The sequence below is a fragment of the Nerophis lumbriciformis genome, linkage group LG34 (genome assembly GCF_033978685.3).
Source record: "Nerophis lumbriciformis linkage group LG34, RoL_Nlum_v2.1, whole genome shotgun sequence".
Classification (NCBI taxonomy): Eukaryota; Metazoa; Chordata; class Actinopteri; order Syngnathiformes; family Syngnathidae; genus Nerophis; species Nerophis lumbriciformis.
Window position 1 is genome coordinate 14,420,684 of NC_084581.2, and position 17,935 is coordinate 14,438,618.

A 17,935-nucleotide genomic window follows, 5' to 3' on the forward strand; every position below is an offset into this window, starting at 1 on the left:
CAAAGCCAGATGGAACAATCACAAGGCTTCTTTCAGGAACCAAAGCCTGCGGAATACTACAGAACTCAGCAAACACGATTGGAACCTCAAAGACAATAATGTTGAATATTCAATATCTATCCATCCATCCATCCATCCATCGTCTTCCGCTTATCCGAGGTAGGGTCGCGGGGGCAGCAGCTTAAGCAGGGAAGCCCAGACTTCCCTCTCCCCAGCCACTTCGTCCAGCTCCTCCCGGGGGATCCCCAGGCGTTCCCAGGCCAGCCGGGAGAGATAGTCTTCCCAGCGTGTCCTGGGTCTTCCCCGTGGCCTCCTACCGGTCGGACGTGCCCCAAACACCTTCCTAGGGAGGCGTTCGGGTGGCATCCTGACCAGATGCCCGAACCACCTCATCTGGCTCCTCTCGATGTGGAGGAGCAGCGGCTTTACTTTGAGCTCCCCCCGAATGACAGAGCTTCTCACCCTATCTCTAAGGGAGAGCCCCGCCACTCGGCGGAGGAAACTCATTTCGGCCGTTTGTACCCGTGATCTTGTCCTTTCGGTCATGACCCAAAGCTCATGACCATAGGTGAGGATGGGAACGTAGATCGACCGGTAAATCGAGAGCTTTGCCTTCCGGCTCAGCTCCTTCTTCACCACAACGGATCGACACAGCGTCCGCATTACTGAAGATGCCGCACCGATCCGCCTGTCGATCTCACGATCCACTCTTCCCCCACTCGTGAACAAGACTCCGAGGTACTTGAACTCCTCCACTTGGGGAAAGATCTCCTCCCCAACCCGGAGATGGCACTTCACCCTTTTCCGGGAGAGAACCATGGACTCGGACTTGGAGGTGCTGATTCCCATCCCAGTCGCTTCACACTCTGCTGCGAACAGATCCAGCAAGAGCTGAAGATCTTGGCCAGAGGAAGCCATCAGGACCACATCATCTGCAAATAGCAGAGACCTAATCCTGCAGCCACCAAGCCAGATCCCCTCAACGCCCTGACTGCGTCTAGAAATTATGTCCATAAAGGTTATGAACAGAATCGGTGACAAAGGGCAGCCTTGGTGGAGTCCAACCCTCACTGGAAACGTGTCCGACTTACTGCCGGCAATGCGGACCAAACTCTGGCACTGATTATACAGGGAGCGAACTGCCACAATAAGACAGTCCGTTACCCCATACTCTCTGAGCACTCCCCACAGGACTTCCCGGGGTACACGGTCGAATGCCTTCTCCAAGTCCACAAAGCACATGTGGACTGGTTGGGCAAACTCCCCCATGCACCCTCAATGACCCTGCCGAGAGTATAGAGCTGGTCCACAGTTCCACGACCAGGACGAAAACCACACTGTTCCTCCTGAATCCGAGGTTCGACTATCCGGCGTAGCCTCCTCTCCAGTACACCTGAATAGACCTTACCGGGAAGGCTGAGGAGTGTGATCCCACGATAGTTGGAACACACCCTCCGGTTCCCCTTCTTAAAGAGAGGAACCACCACCCCGGTCTGCCAATCCAGAGGTACCACCCCCGATGTCCACCCGATGTTGCAGAGTCTTGTCAACCAAGACAGCCCCACAACATCCAGAGCCTTAAGGAACTCCGGGCGGGTCTCATCCACCCCCGGGGCCTTGCCACCGAGGAGCTTTTTAACAACCTCGGCAACCTCAGCCCCAGAAATAGGAGAGCCCACCACAGATTCCCCAGGCCCTGCTTCCTCATAGGAAGACGTGCTGGTAGGATTGAGGAGGTCTTCGAAGTATGCCCTCCACCGATCCACAACATCCGCAGTCGAGGTTAGCAGAGCACCATCCCCACCATACACGGTGTTGACACTGCACTGCTTCCCCTTCCTGAGGCGGCGGATTGTGGTCCAGAATTGCTTCGAAGCCGTCCGGAAGTCTTTTTCCATGGCCTCCCCGAACTCCTACCATGTCCGAGTTTTTGCCTCCGCGACCGCTGAAGCCGCACACCGCTTGGCCTGTCGGTACCTGTCTGCTGCCTCAGGAGTCCCATGAGCCAAAAGAACCCGATAGGACTCCTTCTTCAGCCTGACGGCATCCCTCACCGCCGGCGTCCACCAACGGGTTCTAGGATTACCGCCACGACAGGCACCAACTACCTTGCGGCCACAGCTCCAATCGGCCGCCTCGACAACAGAGGTACGGAACATCGTCCACTCGGACTCAATGTCCAGCGCCTCCCTCGTGACATGTTCAAAGTTCTTCCGGAGGTGGGAATTGAAACTCTCTCTGACAGGAGACTCTGCCAGGCGTTCCCAGCAAACCCTCACAATGCGTTTGGGCCTGCCAGGTCTGTCCGGCATCCTCCCCCACCATCGCAGCCAACTCACCACCAGGTGGTGATCGGTAGAAAGCTCCGCCCCTCTCTTCACCCGAGTGTCCAAAACATGAGACCGCAAATCCGATGACACAACTACAAAGTCGATCATGGAACTGCGGCCTAGGGTGTCCTGGTGCCAAGTGCACATATGGACACCCTTATGTTTGAACATGGTGTTTGTTATCGACAATCTGTGACAAGCACAAAAGTCCAATAACAGAACACCACTCGGGTTCAGATCCGGGCGGCCATTCTTCCCAATCACGCCTCTCCAGGTTTCACTGTCGTTGCCAACATGAGCGTTGAAGTCCCCCAGTAGAACGAGGGAATCACCCGGGGGAGCACTCTCCAGTACTCCCTCGAGTGAATCCAAAAAGGGTGGGTAATCTGAGCTGCCGTTTGGTGCGTAAACGCAAACAACAGTCAGGACCCGCCCCCCACCCGAAGGCGGAGGGAAGCTACCCTCTCGTCCACCGGGTTGAACTCCAACGTGCAGGCTTTGAGCCGAGGGGCAACAAGAATTGCCACCCCAGCCCGTCGCCTCTCACTGCCGGCAACGCCAGAGTGGAAGAGAGTCCAGCCCCTCTCAAGAGAAGTGGTTCCAGAGCCCTTGCTGTGCGTCGAAGTGAGTCCGACTATATCTAGCCGGAACTTCTCCACCTCACGCACTAGCTCAGGCTCCTTCCCCCCCAGCGAAGTGACGTTCCACATCCCAAGAGCCAGCTTATGTAGCCAAGGATCGGACCGCCAAGCGCCCTGCCCTCGGCTTCCGCCCAGCTCACACTGCACCCGACCTCTATGGCCCCTGCTATGGGTGGTGAGCCCATTGGAGGGGGGACCCACGTTGCCTCTTCGGGCTGTGCCCGGCCGGGCCCCATGGGGACAGGCCCGGCCACCAGGCGCTCGCCATCGTGGCCCACCTCCGGGCCTGGCTCCAGAGGGGGGCCTCGGTGACCCGCGTCCGGTCGAGGGAAATCTGGGTCCTTTGTGTTTGTTCTTCATCGAGGTCTTCGAGCTGCTCTTTGTCTGATCCCTCACCTAGGACCAGTTTGCCTTGGGAGACCCTACCAGGGGGCATAGAAACCCCCGGACAACATAGCTCCTAGGATCATTGGGACACGCAAACTCCTCTACCACGGTAAGGTGGCAGCTCAGAGAGGAGTGAATATTCAATAACATAGCAAATTCTTGCATCCAGCACACCTTACAACAGTGGTAATAAAAGATGCAACCTATGCTTAAAAGAGAAACTGTTTATTATATACCGCCCAGACCTGTCATCCCTCAACAAGCGCAGCGAAATTGTATCAGCATGCCGTCACAGACGGAAACACCTCCTAGGTAACACATGAGCCAATCACCACGCCCCTACGCCAGCCTGTACCTACCCGTTCTGTGCCCTATATAAACCATGGTATGTGAATGCTTCTATTAAAATCTCCTGATGATTGAGGGAACCCCTCATGAAACAGGCCTGTAGAGATGAAGTAGTCTTGTGATTTTTTCCCATACATACATATATTGCGCTCTACCACGGTATCGAGCACTATTTTTTGGATAATCTAATTAAGACATATATATATATATATATATATATATATATATATATATATACACACACACACACACACACACACACACACACACACAGGTATATATATATATATATATATATATATATATATATATATATATACACACACAGGTATATATATATATATATATATATATATATATATATATATATATATATATATATATATATATATATACACACACACACTTTGAATGCAGTCGGCTTGCGGCCCCCCAGTCAAGTTTGGACACCCCTGATATAGGGTAAGGAAACAATCCTCCAAACCAGCAGGTAGCACTATTTATTTTCCTTCTCAAAGATGTCAGATTATATGCTGTTCTCCCTATGTTGATGAATTATATTCAAAAATAACATCCACCCTCTCACATCCAGCTGAGCCTCTGCCCTTTAAAAACATTTCTAACTATCTGCAACCTGCTGCCATGTATCATGTAAACATGCTTGTGAAAAGGCAGTGGGAACAAATCTGCAGAATCAACTACCGTATTTTTCGGAGTATAAATCGCTTCGGAGTATAAGTCACACCGGCTGAAAATGCATAATAAAGAAGGAAAAAAACATATATAAGTCGCACTGGAGTATAAGTCGCATTTTTGGGGGAAATATATTTGATAAAACCCAACACCAAGAATAGACATTTGAAAGGCAATTTAAAATAAATAAATAATAGTGAACAACAGGCTGAATATGTGTACGTTATATGACGCATAAATAACCAACTGAGAACGTGCCTGGTATGTTAGCGTAACATATTATGGCCATTCTAATAACTATAACATATAGAACATGCTATACGTTTACCAAACAATCTGTCACTCCTAATCGCTAAATCCGATGAAATCTTATACGTCTAGTCTCTTACGTGAATGAGCTAAATAATATTATTTGATATTTTACGGTAATGTGTTAATAATTTCACACATAAGTCGCTCCTGAGTATAAGTTGCACCCCCGGCCAAACTATGAAACAAACTGCGACTTATAGTCCGAAAAATACGGTACTCCACATTTTCCTCATATTGCTAAATAAGGCAACCAAAATATTGGAAACAGTTCTCAGATGCATTGTAAAATGTTAAATGAATGCCTCTCCGGCAGCCTTATCAGACAAAAATGAATATTATCTTTTTTTTTTTTTAAACATTTGTAGAAAAGGATGAGTTGTAGTGGCACTCTTTAGTATTTACATGCTGCCGCTAGGTGACATCATACGCAATTACGGTGTTAGCTTTCACTGTTATGCTGATGACACCCAACTCTACATGCCCCTAAAGCTGACCAACACGCCGGATTGTAGTCAGCTAGAGGCGTGTCTTAATGAAATTAAACAATGGATGTCCGCTAACTTCTTGCAACTCAACGCCAAGAAAACGGAAATGCTGATTATCGGTCCTGCTAAACACCGGTGGCCATGGATGAAGTGCTGGCTGTCCAGAGTCGGGAACCGGGGTGGACCGCTCGCCTGTGCATCGGTTGGGAACATCTCTGCGCTGCTGACTCGTCTCCGCTCGGGATGGTGTCCTGCTGGCCCCACTATGGACTGGACTCTTACTATTATGTTGGATCCACTATGGACTGGACTCTCACAATATTATGTCAGACCCACTCGACATCCATTGCATTCGGTCTCCCCTAGAGGGGGGGGGGGGGTTACCCACATATGCGGTCCTCTCCAAGGTTTCTCATAGTCATTCACATCGACGTCCCACTGGGGTGAGTTTTTCCTTGCCCTTATGTGGGCTCTGTACCGAGGATGTCGTTGTGGCTTGTGCAGCCCTTTGAGACACTTGTGATTTAGGGCTATATAAATAAACATTGATTGATTGATTGATTGATACTTCTGTGCAAGAGTCATAAACTAATGACACTATGTTTGCAACACCATTATAGCACAGTCAGGCGGACCTTGTCACTACCTTTGAGTGAACTTTTGTCCAATAAATCAAAATTTACAGGGTAACACAGACACCTTTAAACGGCAAAGGCTGATCAGCTTGTGTGAGCCCATGAGAGGTTTCTCGTTTATTTTGCTGCTGTGATCATAAAACGTATGTTACATAATACAATGACCCACTAACCTGAAAGCAGCATGGAGGACACAACTGCTTTGCCTGCATAATGAGGCTCATCTTATCTTTAGTCAGACTTACAAATAAACTTGTAAATGTTTTCCAGCTCTGTAAAACAACAGGTTTGACACTACATTTTATTGCTACTCGTTGATTGATCCATTCAATGACCTGTGATTTAACTGACTTGCTGATTCTGCAATGATGTCGTCAAAATGACTGTTCTTTAATCGGTGGCCCCACAACAATACAACCCTTCTGTGTGTTTTTGTTGGCCCACAGTGCGACTAAACGGTCTTCTGCTGTGTGGCGGTCATGAGACCTGAGGGCGAAGTCGCACGCATAAAGCAATCCATGCCATAAGACAATAAAATGTTAGCCTGGATGGATGATTACGAGGAGCAGAATATAGAACAAGACTTACCAACAGATTGGTAAATGTTGCTGTTCAGGTCACGGGCGCAGACGGCTGTGCCTTCACTGCACATGGTGGATGGGGAAGAATCACACAGCTTGAGAGTATAGCTTATTTTATTATCCAGGTCGATGGCCTCCCATTTGTAGCTGCAAAATAAGGAGTCAAGTCAAGAAGGTGGAGAGAGACCATGGACTGAACAGAAAATGTGCACTACTCAATGACAAAACAGTTTCTAAACTTTTAAATGCCCACCCATTCAATGTTTAAATACTTTTTGCACAAATTGCTGTTCTCTAACAAGGAGCTGAACGGCCAAATTCACAACAAGTGTGTGATTCTTAATGGAACCAATACATTTCATACAGTATGCCTTTCTTGATTCTTCCAGTGTTTCTGTATCAACGTGCTGGTGACACAAAATATCAAGAGCATGAGGACACGGGCTGTCTAAATACCAGCTCTAATTGAACCAGGAAGGTTATTGGTCCATTCATGGATCACAAGACAACTTTGTGAATTTTGTCTTACAGTTTGTTAAAAATTTTGGAAATTTCTGATTTGCATTAAAACAGTTTAGAGAAATAAATTAATTCCACCTATAAAAGTTATCGTGCATTTATTCATCCTGAACTTTCACCCCAAAGACAAATATTCACAGCAGTGTATCAGAATCAGAATCAGAATCAGAATCAGCTTTATTGTCATCACGCAAGGTAACGAGATTGAGGCCATTCCATACAGTGCGATGTGTGCATGCTAGAAAAACAATGTGCAAATATGTAAAAATTTAAAAAATGTAGAAGTGCAATGAATATGGTGTGAAATGAATATATACATGAAAAAACAAAACAAAAACAGGGTGGTTGGTGGAATGGGTTATTGCACCAAAGAGAAGGCAGTTATGAGGGACAATGGGGCAGTCCGTTCAGGATGGTTATGGCCCTGGGGAAGAAGCTGTTCTTTAGCCTGTTTGTTTTGGTTTTAATGCACCTGTAGCGCTTCCCAGAGGGCAGCAGGTGGAACAGGTCAGAGCCAGGGTGGGTGCTGTCCTTGATGATGGCACTGGCTCTGTTGAGGCAGCGGGAGGTGTAGATGTCCGTCAGAGAGGGGAGAGGGCGGCCGATGATCTTCTGAGCCGTCTTGACCACTCTTTGCAGCCTCTCCCTGTCTGCTGCAGTGCAGCTGCCGTACCATACCGTAATACAGTAGGTCAGCAGGCTCTCGATGGACGAGCGGTAGAAGGTCAGCAGCAGGTCAGGCTTCAGGTTGTACTTCCCGAGGACTCTAAGGAAGTGTAGCCGCTGCTGAGCCTTCTTGATGATTGATGTGGTGTTGACTGTCCAGGAGAAGTCATTAGAGATGTGGACTCCAAGGTACCTGAAGGTGTGGACCCTCTCTACACGCTCGCCGTTGATGTAGAGGGGGGCAGGGTCGGTGCTGCTCCTCCTGAAGTCGACGATGATCTCTCTGGTCTTGCTGGTGTTGAGAGCGAGGTTGTTCTCCGAAGACCAGGCCGTCAGCTTCAGGACCTCCTCTCTGTAGGCAGCCTCGTCACCCCTGGAGATGAGCCCGACCACTGTGGTATCGTCGGCGAACTTGACGGTAAGGTTGTCACTGTGGGCCGGACTGCAGTCATGGGTGTAAAGGCAGTAGAGGAGGGGGCTCAGCACACAGCCCTGTGGGGAGCCGATGCTCAGCGTGCGGGAGGATGAGAGGTGCGGGCCAAGTCTCACATTCTGGGGTCGGTCCGTTAGGAAGTCCCTTATCCAGGCGTTTGTGAGAGGGGGGAGGCCAAGAGTGTCCAGTTTATTGCAGAGTCTGTCCGGGATTATTGTATTGAAGGCAGAGCTATAGTCCACAGAGAGCATCCGGACGTAGCTCTGCTGCTGCTCCAGGTGGTTCAGAGCAGAGTGGAGAGCAACAGCGATGGCGTCCTTTGTGGACCTGTTTGCCCGGTATGCGAACTGATGGGGGTCGAAGTCTGGAGGGATATGGTCTTTGATGTGCTGGAGAACAAGTCGCTCGAAGCACTTCATGATTACCGGAGTGAGGGCCACTGGTCGGTAATCATTCAGGCTGGTGATGGGAGACTTCTTCGGCACCGGGATTATTGTAGATGACTTCAGGCAGGATGGGATGACTGCCTGAGCCAGGGAGAGGTTGAAGATCCTGGTGAGGGGGGGAGCGAGCTGGTGGGCGCACGTCCTGAGCACCTTTCCAGGTACTCCGTCTGGTCCGGTAGCCTTCCTGGGGTTCACAGCCAGGAGCACTCGTCTGACACTGTGCTCCTGTACAGTGAGTGGAGTGGCGCCGGAGCCCGGTGGGGGCGGGGGCAGGGCTGGAGCAGATGAGTGTCGCTGGGGGGTTTCGAAACGGGCAAAGAAACAGTTAAGCTCCTCTGCCAGTGTCGCACTCTGATCCGCAGTTGTCATATTGCAGCCTCTGAAGTTCATGATGTCATGAATGCCCCGCCACACCTCCCGTGAGTTTTTGCTGGACAGATGGGACTCTATGCACCTCCTGTGGTCCGCCTTTGCTTGTGTGTGTTGCATCATAATCCAGGGACCTTAATTCCATCCATCCATCCATTTTCTACCGCTTGTCCCTTTCGAGGTCGCTGGGGCCTATCTCAGCTGCATTCAGGCGGAAGGTGGCGTACACCCTGGACAAGTCGCCACCTCATCACAGGGCCAACACAGATAGACAGACAACATTCACACTCATATTCACACACTAGGGCCAATTTTAGTGTTGCCAATCAACCTATCCCCAGGTGCATGTCTTTGGAGGTGAGAGGAAGCCGGACTACCCAGAGGGAACCCACGCAGTCACGGGGAGAACATGCAAACTCCACACTGCCTCAAACCCAGGACCGTCGTGTTGTGAGGCAGACGCACTAAACCCTCTGCCACCTTAATGTTAAACAATAACATTAATCTACTTCAATACAACATTATTCTATTTCAAATGTTGTGAGTTGACAGAAATGTCTCAAGCTTTCCAGGGCCTTTGCTAAACTACATTAGCATTTTGTAAATCCTCATTTTGACACATTACCAAAAATAGTCTGATACTTTACTTTAAACAAAGACCAATTCTTTTTTATGATAGATTACTAAAAAATCCAAGAACAAACAAGAAAATGCATTTGTTTTAAGAATAAAAAAGTTTGATCCTGCGCTTGGGATCTTTCTGTGTGGAGTTTGCATGTTCTCCCTGTGACTGCGTGGGTTCCCTCCGGGTACTGCGGCTTTCTCCCACCTCCAAAGACGCGCACCTGGGGATAGGTTGATTGGCAACACTAAATTGGCCCTAGTGTGTGAATGTGAGTCTGAATGTAGTCTGTCTATCTGTGTTGGCCCTGTGATGAGGTGGCGACTTGTCCAGGGTGTACACCGCCTTCCGCCCAAATGCAGCTGAGATAGGCTCCAGTAGAAATGGATGGATGGATGGATGGAAGCTCTTTATAAATAAACAAAATAAAGGTTTACAAGGAAGTTTGATTGATTGATTGAGACTTTTATTAGTTGATTGCAGAGTACAGTACATATTCCGTATAATTGACCACTAAATGATAACACCGGAATACGTTTTTCAACTTGTTTAAGTCGGGGTCCACGTTAATCAATTCATGGTAATAATAGTCATAATTGAAATGATTTTTATAAATAGCCCAGAAGCTCTTTTATGCACTTAAAACACTCATTGTGATAAACTATTTTATATGAAAAAGGTTACTTTACACAAATTACTACTAAAATCTGTAAAGTTACTTATCACTAAATATCATAAATGCCAGCGAGCATGCTTTATCACGTTCTAATAATTCATAATGATCGTCTACGAAACAGTTGAGGTTATAATCATATGATGTGTCAATATTTGCTGGAGCAGCTAAAAAGAGCACATGAACACTTTGAAAGGTAACAGTCGATGAAAGATAACATGCCAGCTTAAGCTAGCTAGCTGCTTTAGCTTGATCACAGAATTACTAAATAAATGACATTTCATTGCCATCAAATACAATAAAAACACAAAAACAGCGTTGGATGGTTAACACGGAGACATTGTCACAACGCCCGAAAGGATTCGAGGAGGTTAATAAATAAAAAAGTTATCAAGGCGAAAAATACAATGGCTGACTCATGTTCACGAGACCTTTGAATGTCAAGAGGCGCGCGCGCATGATCCATTGAAAGAATGATGTTTAATAATGGGCTAATTCATACAAACGTGGTCCTTATTAGATGGAAATAAAAAGGTACGTTGGGGTTGTTTGTTTGCACAGGAGGTGTGTTTGTACCTGCAGAGGTCCTGGTACCACAGGCTTCCCGCCGCCGCTGCTCCGGACCAGACGAGCAAATATCCCACATATGCCGCGTAGCAAAACAGCGGCCCGAGGGGCGAGCGATGCCGGCCTTGGTTGGGTAAAAACATGCTTGACTAGTCTGGATGTTCTGTAAAGGACTCCACTAGGACGACATGATAGGACTGAAAGGTGTAGCGGCGCTCGAGAGAATTGGTAGGAAGTGACTGCGCCACATGACTCTACGTCACATGACTGTCATGTTGCTGAACCGCGATGCCTTCACAAACATTGGGACACTCTGGTGTCGAGCTACTGTTTTTGTCATGTGGCTCAACAGTTGACATTTTAGCATCAAATGAATCACCACAAATAAAATATGTTTCTCTTCGGACAATCAGATTGACCAATGAAGTTGAAAATAAGCGCAACATGAGTGTTTACTAAAGTGGACGTTATTGACAATGCTGCGTTCCAGACAAATCGGATTTTTTTCAAACCCCAACGAAAAAACAACACAGGCTGTTTCTTATTTCCCAGTAGCATAAAACGCACCATATGTTTAGGAGGAAGTGTCAAATTCTGAACTCACCCGCTCTCTAGCGACCTCTAGTGTAGACAATAAGACGCAGCTGCCCCTACTCGGCCTAATTTATTATTTTAGTTGTCATTATCATGCATCTGCCAAATAAATGTATTACAATACAAAAAAAAATCATGCAACATTTTGAAGCCAGCAAATATGTTTTATTGCTAATTTAATTTATAAGTTATATATAAAATTGCATGGCGACAATATGCGCTGGGAAAAAGCTCTAATGACTTAAAATGGCTTCACCTGGTGACCGTGTCAGGAAAGCTGCTGGAACAAACATGTTACTGCTGCTCTGTGTGTGCATGCTGTCAGGTACAAACAATCTGCTCGATTAAATTAATCAAAATGTTCATTACCTTGATTATTTATTTGTGTTTCAGTCAGTGCTGTGCCTGCAGGTAATCAGAGCCACTATGTTACCATTAGCCCTGCCACAGGTCAGTTGCAAAGTTTTTATTGTAGCCTATTGCACGATTACATTTGCAGAATAGTCATGCAAAGAGTTGTTTTATTTAGGCAATCTTACAGCAGAGGCTATGCTGTCACAACCAGATGGTGAGTATTGCTAAAGACATGTTTAAACTATAGTGCTGTCAAATTATTTAATTGAATCAGATTAATCACACTTTTGAACTTGGATTAATCATGTTTAATCACAGGTTTTTACTTGCTTGCATAATTCAAAATAACTTTAAAAAAAAAGCCCACATTTTGGGAAGGAATACAATTTTATTGTTAGAATATCATCCAGGAAAACATTTTTTTTAATATTTTACTCAAATGCAAGTAATTTATTTGCTCAAAACTTGCTAACAGTTTTACCAAATTCCCACTAAGGTTTATTTTGAAGTGTGATTTGCCAGGGAGCACGCATGTCTGAGTCTCCTCACTCATCTTTGCACTGAGTTACGCATTGACCTGATGACAGACTATAACAAACCCGGTAAAGGAGCATGTGCAGTCAAAATGAATTGTGTGATTAAGCTCTCTCTCTAGCGCTCTTTCTCTGTCTCCATATATAGAGACATAGAGAGATATAGACTTAGAATGAACTTGTTATTTTTGACAGTCCTAATTTAACCATAAAAAAAATCAGGGAACTAGCTTAGAATCTTGACCTTTGTCGTTTCAGGAAAGTCTTTGAATGCAACACAAAATACAGTAACTCTCATCCAAGGTTTGCATTTTTTTTTTTTTTTTTACTACATCACTTTGAAGTGTCTCTCTAAAATTGTGATTGAAACCCTATGTTGTAGATCCACTGAAAGAGCAACAAAGTGCAGAAACTGTAGAAGGTATATGTGGTGACTTTGTACTATGGACAAACAAGTTTGTCATTTGTAAACTTGACCGCATGGCACAGGTCTCAATGACGACATGAGGGTCCAAGAAGGAGACATTTTGACGCAGGTAGGACGTCATTTCATCTGGTTGGATGTGCAAAAGGTTCTGATCTACTCACTTGAATGTGTGTTAAAGCCCCAGGAGGACAGAAACGCAGTGAAACGTGTGTGGCAGGATGCCACAATGCCTTATGTCATCAGTCGTGCGCTGAGTGGGTCTATCTCAAATCTGTTTAGAGCTTTTTAGAGCGCATTACAGCTGTTAAGCTTTTTTCTCTTGCAGAGTATCGAAAGGCAGACATCCTCAGTGCCCTTAAGATGATTTCTGATGTTACCTGTATTCACTTCAAGGAGCACAGTAATGAGATGAGCTACATCAGGTTCACGAAAGGCAGAGGGTGATGTTGCTGAGCACACTTTTGGGTCTTGGTACCAATTAGATGCTACTATGTCGGCCTCAGGGTGGAAACCTGAGAACAGACGATCAACTGCAGATCGTAAACGCTCACTTGTATCCAAGCAGGTGTGCATCATTTGTCGGGTGCAGAGGAGGAGAACAGAAGTTGTTTTTCTCAGAGTCGTGCAGCGTGGGGAATCTGTGCCATGAAGTCATGCACGCGTTGGGTCTGCACCACGAACACACCCGCAAGGACCGCGACGAGCACATCACCGTGCAGTGGAAGAACATCGAGCCAAGTGGGTCCATTTCTTTTAAGTCAAACATGCTTATGCAGCCTCAACTTAAATGTGTCAGCGCCACGCGTGTCCTGGGACTATAGGGCACTGGGGCCAAACTTCTGGCATCGTGCCGCAAAGCCAGAACTCATCTGGATCATACAGTAAATTCCAGTGTATTCACGGTAACCCTTGTGAATAGCAGATACTGTACTCATGAAAAAGGATGTCCTGAGTTTGAAACTCAAGACGAATCATGTTCTTTTTTGCAGGAAAGAAAAAATACTTCAAGATTAAAAAGGGGAGAACATTTGGCATTCCATACGATGTTGAGTCCATTATGCACTACGGGAAGTAAGCAATACCAAAGTTTGCTTAATGCTGAAGTAGCTCATTGTTCTCGGCTTGTGTAAAATTCTGAATTTGAAAAATTGATTTGTCCACCCCACAAGATTTTGAATTGGAATTGGAATTCAAATTCAGAATTCCAATTCACTGCAATTCAGAAATGCCTTCTAGCCAAAACGGGAATAATGTGTCATGTTTAACACAGGTTTAGGCTTAAATACTAAAATGTGTCAAACACTAATATAGAAGTTGCTGCATTTTGAAATCTATTTTTATTTGGAAATTAATAACCTAAACTTAACTTCTGAACTTTTTTTTTCTAGAAACTAGCTTTTCTGAGGCTTTAGAACAAATGTACTGAAATGGCTTAGCAACTATTTTGCATACTACAGGCTAAAGTAAAGCAAACGGGAAATTTTCCTCATTTGAAAATCAGACTTGCATTGTCTCTGTTTTGGTTAATATGCTTTTTTTTGTCGATTTTGAAAAAACATTTTCTATAATTTTCACGTGATGTTTATTGTAATATATGTAAAACTGTTGTGTAAGGAATATTGCAAGATTATGGAGTGCAAGGCTACACTTTGGACACCTTTGCATTAGTCAATCATTCTTTTCTTTTTTTTCCTGTTAGATATTTCTTTAGTTCAGGTACAGGCCCGACACTGTTGCCCAAGCAAAGCGCCGTCCACTTAGGTCAGAGGACTCACCTCAGCAAGCTGGACGCTCTGAGGCTCAACACTCTCTACCGCTGTGGTAACCGCCTCCATTTACATATATTTACAGTGCCAATGCCCATGTTTTTATACAGTATGTCCATCTTGTACTTGCAGAGGAAAGGAGAAACTACCGGGCAAACCTTGATGCATTTTGAAGACTTCATGCAGCAATCAATCACCAGAGATCTTGTTTTGCTTTTTTGACATTGTATGAACTTGTTGGAAAATAAAGAATATATATATTGTACTCAATCAATTCAGTCTTAAAATAAACCTACAAAAGGAAGTCTAATTTAGTCAGTATTAAGCCATATCTTTAAAAAAAAAAAAAAAAAAAAATAGGCTTCATTAATGCAGGCTGTCCTTTTTCACCCAAACAGAACAGACTAATTTGTGCATAAAGGAAAGTGAAGTGGGATATGCCACAAACCAACATGTTTTTTTACAATATTGTCAAATGTCTGACATACAGTCGTGGTCAAAAGTTTAGACACATGTAAAGAACAATGTCATTTCTGTCTTGAGTTTCCAATAATTTCTACAATGCTTATTTTTTGTGATAGTGTTGGAGCATATACTTGTTGGTCACAAAAAAACATGAAGTTTGGTTCTTTTATGAATTTATGGGTCTACTGAAAATCTGCCAGGTTAAAAGCAGTGTTAGTTACTGAAAACCAGTAACTAGTTATTAGTTAATTTCAAAAGTAACTGTTACTAACTCAGTTACTTAAACCAAAAAGTAATGCATTACTGTGAAAAGTAACTTTAGTTTTATTTTTTTAAGGCCCCATTTAATGCCCTTTTAGCCTTCATTTCAGTACTGTTATTGCACTGGAGAATAATACAATCTGTTGATCAACTTGACATGCATTTGCATCACTGAACTCTGCTAAGCAATGTGGTCTACATACAACACACAAAGACAAAGATATGTTTCAAAGGGCCAATTTGTTTCAGGCCAGAACAAATTGACAAAACTATTTTAAATAGCTGCAACATAACATACATAAGTAACAAACAGCACAATAACATAGCTGTAAACCAAGAGAGGCATACACTACATACATAAAGCCTAACCAGGCGTTTTTTTATCTCAAGGAATTCTGAAATAAAATCATGTCTGAAGCCCAGAACACTCTACGCATTTCCCCAGGTTTAGTTTAGAGATAAGGAAAGATTGGCCTGGCCCACTAGCATCCCTCTTTATATTTGTGAACATTATAGTCCATACATTTAGAGTGATGTGATAATCAAACACTCTAGAAGTCTAGAATAAAAGAGTATATAAGAGCATTGACAGAGGTGTGTACCTTCAGTGTGCAGTGCCTCGTTAAAGTCCAGCCGCTGTTGGAGGTGGAGGTGAAGTGTGTGTCTCTTTACTAGCTTCGTCGAAGTATGTTGTTTTTGTAGCGGTTTCAGCAGATTTGAATTTCTAGGATAGGATCTTTGATCAACAACTTACATTCAACTAAAATGTTCTTTTCTTTGTGGTCGACAAAAGAAAAGTACTGAAAATATCTCCATTTTAAGAAACTCGGCTTCGGGCTTCGCCATGATGTCTTGTTAGTAAACAGACACGCCCTCACACACACACACACACACACACACACACACACACACACAGACAGCGCGCGGCGTGCCTCTTTCTTGTCGCCTCTTCCGCAGGGCTGCAATAAAACACACTCAGATCTTCTCAGTTTCTAGCCAATACTACATAAAAAATAACGCAAAATAACGCAGTAACGCATCATGTAGTAACGGTAACTGAGTTACTGAATATAAAAAATAACGCGTTAGATTACTATTTACCGCCGATAGTAACGGCGTTAGTCCCAACACTGGTTAAAAGTATATATCAGCAATGTTAATATTTGGTTACATGTCCCTTGGCAAGTTTCACTGCAATAAGAAGCTTCTGGTTGAATTTTTGACCACAAAATTGGTGCAGTTCAGCTAAATTTGTTGGTTTTCTGACATGGACTTGTTTTTTCAGCGTTGTTCATATGTTCTTAATGGTGTTTAAGTCAGGACTTTTGGAAGGCCAATCTAAAACCTTAATTCTAGCCTGATTTAGCCATTCCTTTACCACTTTTGACGTGTGTTTGGGGTCATTTTCCTGTTGGTACAGCCAACTGTGCCCAAGACCCAACCTCCGGGCTGATGATTTTAGGTTGTCCTGAAGAATTTGGAGGTAATCCTTTTTCATTGTCCCATTTACTCTCTGTAAAGCACCAGTTCCATTGGCAGCAAAACAGGCCCAGAGCATAATACTACCACCATCATGCTTGACGGTAGGAATTGGTGTTCCTGGGATTACAGATCTCACCTTTTCTCCTCCAAACATATTGCTGGGTATTGTGGCCAAACAGCTCAATTATAGTTTCATCTGACCGCAGAACTTTCCTCCAGAAGGTCTATCTGTGTCCATGTGATGTCACATGAAACAAAAATTGACATTGCTGAAGAAACAAGTCCATGTCAGAAAACCAACAAATTTAGCTGAACTGCACCAATTTTGTCAAGAGAGGTGGTCAAAAATTTAACCAGAAGCTTGTAGGTGGCTACCAAAAGCACCTTAATGCAATGAAACTTGCCAAGGGACATGTAACCAAATATTAACATTGCTGTATGTATACTTTTGACCCAGCAGATTTGGTCATATTTTCAATAGACCCATAATAAATTCATAAAAGAACCAAACTTCATAAATGTTTTTTGTGACCAACAAGTATGTGCTCCAATCACTCTATCACACAAAAATAAGAGTTGTAGAACTTATTGGAAACTCAAGACAGCCATGACATTATGTCCTTCACAAGTGTAACTTTTGACCACGACTGTACATACTGTATATGTTACATTGGGTGTTTAAGGTAAATATATGGTTTGATTTTTAGCCTAATACCGCAAATGTACCTTAAAAGAACATAACCCAAAATAAAGCTGATTTATTATTCATGTTACGAGCCTCTCCACCGCTAGTTGGTGTAGCAAATGTCGCCGTGAACTATGTGAGATCCGACCAAACATCCTAACTTGCAAGCAATAGCATTATAGCTAGAGATCGACGTAACTGGGGACGGCGTGGCGAAGTTGGTAGAGTGGCCGTGCCAGCAATCGGAGTGTTGCTGGTTACTGGGGTTCAATCCCCACCTTCTACCATCCTAGTCACATCCGTTGTGTCCTTGGGCAAGACACTTCACCCCTTGCTCCTGATGGCTGCTGGTTAGCGCCTTGCATGGCAGCTCCCGCCATCAGTGTGTGAATGTGTGTGTGAATGGGTGAATGTGGTAATACTGTCAAAGCGCTTTGAGTACCTTGAAGGTAGAAAAGCGCTATACAAGTATAACCCATTTATTTATAACTGTTTTTTCCAACAATGGATAGGAAGAAAGTGAGTGTGATGGACAGTGCTGAGAAGAAGCCGATCATTGAAATAAAGAAATCATCAAAAAACATGACCATGTAAACTACTTGGTGAAGCAATTGAAGCGTATCACTGTCTGCACCATACTGAAGCAGAATGAGTCAACGCC

General features: G+C 44.6%; 2 protein-coding genes and 1 long non-coding RNA gene across 3 annotated transcripts in view; 2 read left to right on the plus strand and 1 right to left on the minus strand.

Moving 5' to 3' along the window:
• Positions 1-10,937, minus strand: part of igf2r (insulin-like growth factor 2 receptor) — a 60,344-nt gene extending 49,407 nt beyond the window's left edge. Inside the window, exons 1-2 of the mRNA XM_061929475.2 lie at positions 10,717-10,937; positions 6,420-6,559 (exon numbers count right to left, since the gene is read on the minus strand). Coding sequence (XP_061785459.1) covers positions 6,420-6,559; positions 10,717-10,850 — 274 coding nt within the window. The 5' untranslated portion in view covers positions 10,851-10,937. The remainder of the gene's footprint in view (positions 1-6,419; positions 6,560-10,716) is intronic.
• Positions 10,938-11,483: 546 nt separating this feature from the next.
• Positions 11,484-11,879, plus strand: LOC140677536 (uncharacterized). The gene is made up of 3 exons (XR_012049317.1): positions 11,484-11,626; positions 11,695-11,751; positions 11,831-11,879. It is a non-coding gene; the product is annotated as an uncharacterized lncRNA (long non-coding RNA).
• A 516-nt stretch (positions 11,880-12,395) lies between these two features.
• Positions 12,396-14,676, plus strand: LOC133576498 (zinc metalloproteinase nas-15-like). The gene is made up of 9 exons (XM_061929776.2): positions 12,396-12,491; positions 12,571-12,609; positions 12,678-12,724; positions 12,794-12,869; positions 12,941-13,055; positions 13,181-13,353; positions 13,605-13,686; positions 14,315-14,436; positions 14,514-14,676. Exons 3-9 carry the CDS (start codon positions 12,692-12,694, stop codon positions 14,552-14,554), a joined length of 642 nt encoding a protein of 213 aa, XP_061785760.2. The 5' UTR covers positions 12,396-12,491; positions 12,571-12,609; positions 12,678-12,691; the 3' UTR covers positions 14,555-14,676.
• Positions 14,677-17,935: the final 3,259 nt, after the last annotated feature.

What these genes read in the sequence shown, in the direction of transcription:
- LOC133576498 (XM_061929776.2), top strand. Translation starts at nt 12,692, where the DNA reads ATGAGGGTCCAAGAAGGAGACATTTTGACGCAG. An exon ending in AGGTTCACGAAAGGCAGAGG is followed by an intron (nt 13,056 to 13,180) that starts GTGATGTTGCTG and finishes GTATCCAAGCAG; the next exon opens with GTGTGCATCATTTGTCGGGT. An exon ending in CAACACTCTCTACCGCTGTG is followed by an intron (nt 14,437 to 14,513) that starts GTAACCGCCTCC and finishes TTGTACTTGCAG; the next exon opens with AGGAAAGGAGAAACTACCGG.